The sequence below is a fragment of the Pipistrellus kuhlii genome, unplaced genomic scaffold, assembly GCF_014108245.1.
Source record: "Pipistrellus kuhlii isolate mPipKuh1 unplaced genomic scaffold, mPipKuh1.p scaffold_m20_p_2, whole genome shotgun sequence".
NCBI classification, from domain to species: Eukaryota; Metazoa; Chordata; class Mammalia; order Chiroptera; family Vespertilionidae; genus Pipistrellus; species Pipistrellus kuhlii.
This window is the reverse complement of record NW_023425515.1, coordinates 187,995,299-188,005,537: the sequence shown is the minus strand read 5'-3', so window position 1 is coordinate 188,005,537 and position 10,239 is coordinate 187,995,299. Positions and strand designations below refer to the sequence as shown.

At 59.7% G+C, this 10,239-nt stretch overlaps 1 protein-coding gene across 1 annotated transcript; it reads left to right on the top strand.

The window, feature by feature from the left end:
* Window positions 1–1,590: 1,590 nt before the first annotated feature.
* CTRC (chymotrypsin C) lies at window positions 1,591–8,167 on the top strand. The gene is made up of 8 exons (XM_036448174.2): window positions 1,591–1,749; window positions 3,311–3,402; window positions 3,518–3,615; window positions 4,728–4,853; window positions 5,741–5,877; window positions 6,581–6,726; window positions 7,343–7,495; window positions 8,094–8,167. The coding sequence occupies exons 1-8, from the start codon at window positions 1,662–1,664 to the stop codon at window positions 8,106–8,108; spliced, it is 855 nt and encodes a 284-aa protein (XP_036304067.1). The 5' UTR covers window positions 1,591–1,661; the 3' UTR covers window positions 8,109–8,167.
* Window positions 8,168–10,239: the final 2,072 nt, after the last annotated feature.

The window sequence follows — 10,239 nt, the reverse complement described above, 5'->3', positions numbered from 1 at the left end:
CCTGATCAGGGCCCAGGCTGAGGATGGCCCTGCAACCACGGTATGTACTTTTGACCGGAATTGAACCTGGGACCCTTCAGTCTGCAGGCCTACACTCTATCCACTGAGCCCAAACTGCTAGGGCCATCCTGTTTTAAGGAGAAACCTGCCAGCCCCACAGCCCGCCCCCTCAGGGACCTCACCTGAGATGTAACAGCTGCCACCAGCCTGCTCTGTCCCAGCAGCGGGGAGATATGGGCCCCGATCAATGGCACCTGCTGTTTTTCAGACTCACGCTGCCTCCCTGACCTTGGCCTGCTTCTCCTGAGGTCCCCCTCTTCGAAGCCCAGCGTCCACCGAGTCATCTGGGTGTTTTTCCATCGCAGTCTGACCCCGCGTGGCTGGGGGTCATTGAGGTCCCAGATCCTCCCAGGCCCCGCTCCCTCAGCGGGTGGGGCCTAGCCTGGGACAGCAGCCCCACTCAAGTCCTCGAGTGCATTTTGGAATCTGTAGAGAAGGAATCCTTTCCAACTCACACCCCATCAAGCTCCCATCCTAAACTAACTTCTGGTTCAGGGACACTCCCAGGAGCACTCACCACCCTGCCCCGCAAGGGGCTTCAGCGGTGCTGAACTGGGTCTCAGTGTCCCTGAGGTCCCAGCCCTGGCACAGGGCCTCCACAAGAGGTGCTCAGCGAATGTGGGACAAACGAATGGGTGGCCTCTGGGTGCTGGTATGTATGTCAGCGCCTCACCGTCTGGCCATCCAAGAGCAGAAGCTAACCCCCCAGGCTGAGGCCGTGCCTTGGGAACAATGGGTTAAACCAGATGCTCTAAGGGACAGACTAACCCCAGACTGATGGAACCACTGACACCATCACGAGATCCTCACCAAGGGCCATAGACCCAGGTCTGCCGCTCAACCTTGACGTTCCAGTCGTGGAAGCTTAGGACTGGCAGGAACCCAAGAGTGTGTCTGGTTCTACCCCAATAATTGCCCATTTTAGAGATGGGGAGACTGAGGGCCTTGCAGGGAGACAACGGAGCTGGCTCCAGGTCAGAATTTGGCCGGGAGATGCCCACGCCTCAGGCTCTGTTCTCAGCCCGGGAGGAGGTACTGGAGATCAGGGATGACCAAAACCCAGATAATACTAGTTGAATGAGGGAGGAAGAAAAAGAGAAACAACAGGAAGAGAAGAAAATGAGAGGAAGCTATGATGACAGAAGGGATGGGTGTATCGGCAGAGTAAAGCCCTGAACCGGTTCTGTGTTGCCCAGCTGAGTGACCATGGATGGCCCCACACCCGCAAGTCTCAGCTGCCTCATCTTTAATGAGCAGGTTAGATACCTATTTCGTGTTGTTGTGATAATTGTGTGCATGCAAGAAGCATTGAGCACAAGCCTGGCACCCAGTGGGTGCTCAGTAATTAATACCTAAAAGAATGAGTCAGGGAGAGAGAAAAACACACTCCTGGCAGAGTGGTGGGGGCCCCCCAAACCTGCCCACCTCAGAATTTGCTCTCCCCGGTTATTTGGGAAAATCCATGCCTCGAGCCAGCCCTGTCTCCTGCCCAAATTAAACAGTAACCACCCAAGGTCAGGGAAAGGGCCTTGCGGGAGCAGGTTTCTTTCCAAGAAGTGGCTCAGCCTTGACCAGTGGGCTCTCCCCGCTGCCCCCTATAAATGGGCCCTTCCCGCCGGGACCGGCCACTCGCTCCTGAGCACGCAAACATGCTGGGCTTCACCGTCCTCGCCGCGCTCCTGGCCTGCGGTAAGCTGTGGGTCGGGGACCAGCTGCAGCCCATGGCCTTGAGCTTGAACTTCCCAGGAACAGGGACCGGAGCAGGGGGCCCTCTGCTCTCAGAGGGTGGGGGGGTGGGTACAGGAAAGGAGCTTTGGGGTCCTATGAGGGTTCAGATACTGCTGACCCCCTGTGTGTCAGATGAGCCACTTGCCCACTTGGCTTCCATCTCTGCAAATAGAGCTGATGATCTGGCCTCCCAGTGTGAGGATAGAGCGGAGGCGTGGAGGGCCCCAGGCCCGCGCTCACCCTGGGCACTCAGGGACCGCCGGGGCTGGCCTTTGCCAGCGTAGGCATCTCTCCCTTGGGGATTCTTTCCTTCCCCGTGCTGGTGGCCTTCTGCCCAGTTAGGAATCAACAAGCGTGGCTTGTATGCCACTCACTCTCGGCAGGACCGAGACAAGCCACTTCACCTCTTAAATCTCACTGGCTCTTTTGGCAGATGAGAGAGAGCACTTGATTAAGAGTCCTGCCCTGGCTGGTGTGGTTCTCCTGCACCTTACAGGCGTCTTCAAACTACGGCCCGCGGGCCACATGCGGCCCGCAGAGGAGTCTAATCCGGCCCGCCAGGTTTTTTGGGCAGTGAGCGCAGCCGAGATGTTACAGTAGGAATTAGTAGTTCATATAGTCCGGCCCTCCAGCTCTCTGAGGGACCGTGATCTGGCCCCCACTTTAAAAAGTTTGAGGACCCCTGAGTAAAAGCTGCTGGTTCTGTCCCTGGTCAGGGCACATGCCCGGCTTGCAGGCTCAATCCCCGGTGAGGGTCATGCAGGACAAAACTGATCGATGTTTCTCTGCTCTCACATCAATGTTTCTCTCTCCCTCTCTCCCTCCCTCTCTCAAAATCAATTTTTTAAAAATTATTTGTAGTAGAGTCCTTCCAGCTAACAACCACGGCAGAAATAATGATAGCACCTCCTGTTTATGCGTGTTCACTCTGTGCCAGGCCTGTGCTGAGCCCTCCATGTGCAGGAGCTAACCTGACCTTGGAAGGCAGGGTCTGTCAGCACGTCCACTTTACAGATGAGACACTGAGGCTCAGCGAGGCTCCTTAGCTCGCCCAAGGTCACGTGGCTGCTCGGTGGTAGAGCCAGAATTTGAGTCTGGGTCTGTCTCCCTGTGGATCTCATGCTCTTGACCATGCCACACAGCTCCCAGCGATGACAGTCAGTGCTCACACACACACACACACACACACACCCATTACGCTGTGGCCTAAAAAGGAACAGCAGGGTAAGAATGAAGGACCCTGCTGGTCCCCGGCACGCGCACGCACGCCAGCCACCGTTGGGTCCCTCTGCACCAGGCCTTTCGCGGCCTGATTTGTGCCCAGGACCAGCACACCCGGTCCGTGCTCTTCTTCCCATTTCACAGACAGGGAAGCCGAGGCCCCAAGATCTAGAGGGCTCCCCCAGAGTCACCCAGTAAAATCTGAACCCGTGTCTGCCCAGCCCCAACGTCCCCCCCTGCCCCTTCCCCAGAGGCGATGCCAGCCTCCTCACCTGTGTTCTTCCTCCCCTGTCTCCCCCAGCCTCCAGCTGCGGGGTCCCCACCTTCCAGCCCAACCTCGTAGCCCGGGTGGTGGGCGGAGACAATGCCGTGCCCCACAGCTGGCCCTGGCAGGTCAGTACTGCTGCAGGCGTGGGAGGAGGGAGGTGGGGAGGGGGGGAGGGGGAGGGGGGAGGAGAGGGGCGTGGGGTAGGGGTCCCTGTGGACTGACACGAGGCCCCTCCTCCAGATCTCCCTCCAGTACCTGAAGGACGACACGTGGAGGCACACATGCGGTGGCACCTTGATCTCCAACAACTTCGTCCTCACGGCCGCCCACTGCATCAGGTGAGCAGGGCAGACGCCCAGCGCGGGGGCCTGGGGGGACCTGAGGGGCTGCTTTTAGTGAGCACCTACCACACACTCAGGCACGGCGCGCAGTAAGCCGCTCATCTCCAGTAACCGCGCTGTCATTTCTCCAGCCAACAGCGTTTACTGTGCACCTACTGTGTGCCAGGGGATACAGCAGTCAGGATGACACCTGTGCTCTCTGCAAGCTTACATTCTAGCAGAAGACAGAGCAACAGACCATTAAACAAGTGACTGTGTAACATGTCAGATGTCAGTGAGGAGACCAGGCTGGAAGAGAGTAGAAAGTATAAGGGGTTCCATTTTAAAGGCCAGGGAAGCTCGCTCTGCAAAGGGGACATGCGAGCAAAGACCCGCAGGAAGTGAGACGAGGACTCGCGGTCCGGGGGGAGGGGGCTGCAGGTGCAGGGAACAGCCCTACGAAGGCCCGAGGGAGGGCACTCAGTACGTCTGAGGAATGAGGAGGAAGCTGGGGTTGCAGAAGCAGTGGGCGGGGGAGGGGGCGGGCGGCGAAGGAGGGGAGTTAGAGAGAAACGCAGGTGAGATGATGCAGGCAGGAAGCCACTGATTCTCACAGCAGTCCTGCAAGGGAGTTCCGCTGTCATCTCCATTTTACAGATGAGAAAACTGAGGTCCGGGGCTACACACCTAGGACCCAAAGTGGACTTGGCCAGGGCCCTTCTCTGGTGGGAAGGTTCAACGGGGATGGACACTCCCGTCCCCCAAATGACTGCACCGAAGCTCTGAGTTTCCTTTTTTTTTTTTTAATTTAATTTTATTTTTATTTATATGTTTTTGTTGATATTTTTCCAGTGATTTTAGAGTGTAAGGGAGGGGAGGCAGAGAGAGAGAGAAACATCGATGAGAGAGAGGACATCTTTATTGTTGCCTCCCACACAGGCTTGACCAGGGCTGGGGAGGGATCAAGCCTGCAAAAGAGGTGCATGCCCTTTTGATCGAACCCGGGACCCTTCCGTCCGAGGCCCGGCGCTCTGTCCACTGAGCCAATCGGGCTGGGGGGGCATTCCCTCTCCACCCGGCTGGCTAACGGGGCGGGAGGCCACGCTGACCAGCCCCCCTCCTCCATGCAGCAAATCCAAGACCTACCGCGTGGGCCTGGGGAAAAACAACCTGGCCGTGGACGACGAGCCCGGCTCCGTGTTCGTGGACGTGGACACCATCTTCGTCCACGAGAAGTGGAACTCCTTCCTGGTGCGGTGAGTGCCGCCCCTTGGCAAATCCCGGGAGCCTTCCTGGAGGAAGTGGCTCTCCTGACAAGCACATCAGCCAATTTGCCTATCACTTTTCCTCCCTCGGACATCTCACGCCCCTGGGGGCGGCTCGGGGGGAGGAGGAGGGGATCCCAAGGCAGTACTACAGAGCCTGCCTGCACCCTGACCCCCGGCCCCATCCTCACCCTGCGCAGCCAGCGGACGACTCCTTTACGCAAAACGGCAAAATGCTCAGTGGGGACAGACACCCTGCCCGCCTCCGTCGTGGGCCAGGGAGCCCCAGGGGTACGCAGGGAGCCACCCCACGCCCCCCGTGAGTCTGGCCTGCAGCCCCCCAGCCAGGGCTGAGCCAGCACTGGCCTTCACGGAGAGCCTGCGTGTTGCAATAAGCGCTCTCTGTGCCGTCTCTTATTCAGTCCTCACAACGGTGCTTCAGGAGGAGGTCAGAGGTTCGGGACTAGGTCCTGGGTCACACAGGCCGAACCTGTCAGAACTAGAAACCAGACCAGGCCTGTTCAGGTTGCCAGCTCTCCTCCTGGCAACAGGAAAACATTTTAAAAGTTGCATCCACAGGCGTCTCTCTTCTATCCTTGTAATTCCCTCCTTACCTTTGTTAATTGCTGGTGGGTACTTAACCTGCTGGTGCCAAAGGCTTCATCCACATCTAAAGGGGCAGGCGGTGATGGTGTGAGAAGGCAGATCTCTGTCCTCTGACATCTGTCAGCCAGTAAGAAGCTGGTGGTCCGTCAGGATGTTCAGGGAGGACCCCAGTCACCCTGAGCTGCCTCTCAGCTCACAGCCAGGCCCCTCCGCCTTGGCGGGCGGGGGAGCCAAGGCCTCCTGCTCAGTCAGTCCTCCGCCCTGAATTCCAGCAATGACATCGCCCTCATCAAGCTGGCGGAGCCCGTGGAGCTGAGTGACACCATCCAGCTGGCCTGCCTGCCCAAGGAGGGCGCCATGCTGGCTCGGGACTATCCCTGCTACGTGACCGGCTGGGGCCGCCTCTGGAGTGAGTACCGCCCCCTGGCAAATCCCGGGAGCCTTCCTGGAGGAAGTGGCTCTCCCGACAAGCACATCAGTCCCTTTGCCCATCACTGTTCTTCTTCAGATTCTCTTAACGTTGTCAACGACAGCTGGTATTGATTAAGTAGCAGACACTCTAACAGCTGTGTAAGAAGGGGTGCTACCAGGATCAAATGGATTAGAATCGGTCAAGGGCTTCTACAAGGCTTGGCACATACTAAGTGCCGTATAAGTGACTATTCAATAAGCTCAACAAGCTTTTGGGGGGTGGGGGGTTAGATCTTATGGTACCACACGCCCGATAAGTTCCAGCCAGATGAAAAGGTTAAATGCAAATAGATGGGACTGTGGAGGACCAGGAGGGAAATGCAGATCAATACTTGGGAAATCGTGGGGTGAGGAAGACCGTGTACTGTGCGGCATCACGGCAGCATCTCACAAGGAAACGGGTGACAACGGAACCCCGGAACCCCCTCCAAGGGCTTTCTGTGATTGGTCCCGCCTCCAGCCTGCCCTCCCTTCCCCTCCCCGTGGGGCCCCAGCCACACAGTCTGAGGCCATGGGCTCAGAGCCTCTCTCCTCTCCACTAAAGCCCATGTGTGGTTCCCACAACCCCCCCCCCCCGGGGACCTACCCCAGCCCCCTCACCTGGAAGGCCGGGATGCCCCTCACCGCCGTTCTCTCCACAGCCAACGGCCCCATCGCCGAGGAGCTGCAGCAGGGTCTGCAGCCCGTGGTGGACCACGCCACCTGCACCCAGAGCGACTGGTGGGGCGCCATGGTGAGGGAGACCATGGTGTGCGCCGGCGGCGACGGCGTCACCTCCGCCTGCAACGTGAGTGCCGGGCCCGCACCGCGGCCTGTCCGGGCGGCCGAGTAAACACACGGACATAGAGTGGCATAGAGGGGGCGCTTCACGGGGTTGCCGTGACGAGTAACCGAGTCTAGCAAGGGGAGAAGGAGCTTCCTGGAAGTCCCTGTACATGTTTCTGTACACGCCATCTGCTCCATCGTCCAGGGAGACCGGGGACTCAGGGAGTCTGACACAGACCCAGGAGACACGTAGGACAATCAGGGACTGTCCCGTTTTCAAACACACGGCCCCTCTCCCCCTGCCTCACGTCACCGGCTCTCCAAGATAGTTCCCAGCATCCTCACCCCGCTGGGCATCTCTCTCTGGACATGGTGACCTGAACAGTTAGGGAAACTGAGGCACAGAGAGGGTTACCGTCACCCCAAGGTCACACAGCACATCAGGAGCTCATTAGACACCCCAGGGCCTCCTAGAAGGAGGCCAAGATGGCCCCACGCCACCTCTTCTCTGCCCCCCTCACCATGGACAGGCTGAGGACAAAGGAGGGGGTACAGGCTGTGAGGAGCCCACACCCCAATTTGCCCTGGCTCCCTGAGCCTGCCTGGGGGGCCTGGGACTGATGGCCTGTCCGCTGCAGGGGGACTCCGGCGGCCCGCTCAACTGCCAGGCAGAGAACGGCTCCTGGGAGGTGCGGGGCATCGTGAGCTTCGGCTCCGGCCTGGGCTGCAACACCCTCAAGAAGCCCGCCGTCTACACCCGCGTGTCCGCCTACATCGACTGGATCAACGAGGTGCGTGCCCGCCCCCCGGCCTCCTCCTGGCATGCACCAGCCTCTCGCCCTCACACCCCCACTCCGTACCAACTCACTCACTCCTCACTCATTCACTCATTCACTCATTCATTGGCTGACTCCATCATTCATTCATTCGGTGCTTGCTCCCAGTCATCCATTCATGTGCTCACTCAAGAAGTACTGCGTGCTTGCTGTACCTGAGTCAAGTGATGGGCCCGGTCATGCCCATTCCTCCCTTTGCTTCAGCAAATCCTCGTGTCCGGGTCCCGGGCACCACACCGGTCCCCCAAAGAGAAACGTGGCCCCCGGAGAGCGGGGCTCAGCAGAGGAGCGGGGCAGCGGGCCGGCCACATAGGCCTTGAGGACAGGAGCAGGGGGTCACTCGACCGCAGCTTTCCCGTGGGGGGCGGGGGCAGATGTGCTCGGAGTCGAAGCCCCCGGGGGGAGGGGTGCGGAGCCCTTGGGCAGAGGGAGGCTGGCTGTCAAGTCCGGGGCGGCCCTCCGGCCCTGGCAGCAGGGAACACGGGGGACACAGGGGACACAGGGGACAGGGACGCGAGCGCACACACGCTCACCCTGTCCTCTGCTCCCGCAGAAAATGCAGCAGTGATCCGTCCTCGGGAGCCACGGCCACAACCCCCCGCAACCACAATAAACCTCTCTGCCTGAGCCAGCGCCTCACTCTTGATTTGTGTCTCCACAGCAGTTCCCGGGCCCTGGGTGGGGGAAAAGTGGGGGGTCATCCCACACTGGGAATGCAAAGAGAGCCCCCCCAGCCCCCAGCCAGGCTGGTCAGGCCTTGGAGTTTGCTCCTGGTCCTGGAGGTGCTAGCGGAGGGGATATGAGTGAGGACACACCAGACACTTGCCCCCAACTTCTCACCACTGTGGCCCTGATCATCTTCCTGATCCTGTCTCTCCCTCCACGCCCCTCCCCCCCCCCCCCCCCCCCCCCGCAGACAAGCCTGGCGGGTCAGCTGCCGGTGGAGGAGGGGTCTCCCCAAGGACAGCCTCGCTGGCTCAGGCTGCAGTCCCAGGAGGGTGCCCGCTGCCCAGGGACAGCTACCCCAGAGCAGCTGGCACGGAGGGTGCAGGCGGAGGGGGAGGGCCTGGCCCAGCCCTCCGGGGTATAGGTTTGAGGAAAGCAATGGTTGCCACACACACCGTCACAGCAGTCAGAGCTGGAAAAACGTTCACCGGATTAGACAGGCCGGGAAACTGAGGCCCAGAGAGAGGAGGGAGCCGGGCAGGTCACAGGAGCAGAGTCTACCCAGCGAAGGGCCTGCCACGGCGGCCCTCCCGAGGCCACTGGGGGCAAATGTGGCCAAGAAAGAGGGGGGCCCAGTGTCCACGGAGGGAAGACCGAGCTGGGGCCCTGACCCCTGACCACAGCGCTCCTGAGAAGGTGCTGATCCAGAGAGGGAGGTGCCCCCCCCCCCCCGCCCTGAACTCCCAGCACCTCCTGGGCGAGCCCTGGGCTGCCCCGCCCTGTGGCTGGTCCATGAGCTGCCCAGCTTTCCCAGGAGACCCCCTCCTGCCTCACCACGCCAAGGCTCATTCGAGAAGGACGGCTCATTTGAGAAAGACGGCTCATTCGACAAGAGAAATAGCTCCAAGCAGCTGGTGCTGCAGAGCCCGCGGTGCGGGGCAGGGAGGGTGACTCACAGTCCCGGCGCCGAGTCCTTTCCTAGGACATGAGGCTCTCGGCGCCAAAACCAGGACAGTCCCAGGCACACTGGGTGGCTGGTCACCCTGGCAGGGAGGGGCAGGAGATGTGACGCAAGCATGAGCAAAGAGAGAGCCATGGTGGGGGTGTCGGGACTTTATTTGCAGGGTAACAGGGAGCCATCGAGGGTTTTAGGTAGAGAGGCGACCGCTGTGGCCCAATGCACACTCTGGGGTGTTCATCTGACGGATGGAGGGTGATTTGGAGACAGGAAGGCCGGCTGCAATGGTCCAGGCCAGCTGGTCGGCAAACTCATTAGTCAACAGAATCAAATATCAATAGTACAACGATTGAAATTTCTTTTTTAAACTTAAACTTCTTCTAACGCCACTTCTTCAAAATAGACTCGCCCAGGCCGTGGTATTTTATGGAAGAGCCGCATTCCAGGGCCAAAGAGCTGCATGTGGCTCGTTAGCCGCAGTTTGCCAACCACTGGTCTAAGCCAGTTGTCAGCAAACATCACTGTGGCCCCGTCCAAGGCTGTGACAGAAAGGAGAGAGGGGGCTCGGGAACTCAGTAAGAAGGCCAGCCTGTGCGGTGTTAAACAGCAGCCCCAGACCCCAGCCCAGACAGCTTGTGGGAATGTGGGTGGATTGGCACACCTGGTGGCATTAGCTAATAAACATTGAAACATAAGCCATGGTTCTGTTTGTTCGACGAGAACACAAATCTGAAATTCAGGGACAGGACCCACTGTTGTGTCCAGGAGTCAGTGTGTATGTGAGGCCCAGGTCCCCGTCCCAGAACCTGTGAGGTTCGCTGATAGGGCCAAAGGGATTAGCAGGTGTGAATGATTTAAGGCTCCTGGGCCAGGGAGTGTCCTGAACTAGCCAGGTGGGCCCGATGCAACCACAAGGGCCTTGATAAGAGGGAGGCGGGCGGGTCAGAGTCAGGAGGTCTAAGGACGGAAGCAGGGGGTCCGGGTCCGGGTCCGGGTCCGGGTCCGGGTCCGGGTCCGGTCCGGTCCGGGGCCGGGGCCGGGAGATGCGAAGGTGCTGGCTTCGTGGACGTGGGAG

Excerpts from the sequence above, each read along its gene's own strand:
- CTRC (XM_036448174.2), top strand. The coding sequence starts at position 1,662 with ATGGGCCCTTCCCGCCGGGACCGGCCACTCGCTCCTGAGCACGCAAAC. Across the intron at positions 3,616-4,727 it reads ACGGCCGCCCACTGCATCAG|CAAATCCAAGACCTACCGCG; the intron begins GTGAGCAGGGCA and ends TCCTCCATGCAG. Across the intron at positions 5,878-6,580 it reads CGGCTGGGGCCGCCTCTGGA|CCAACGGCCCCATCGCCGAG; the intron begins GTGAGTACCGCC and ends TTCTCTCCACAG.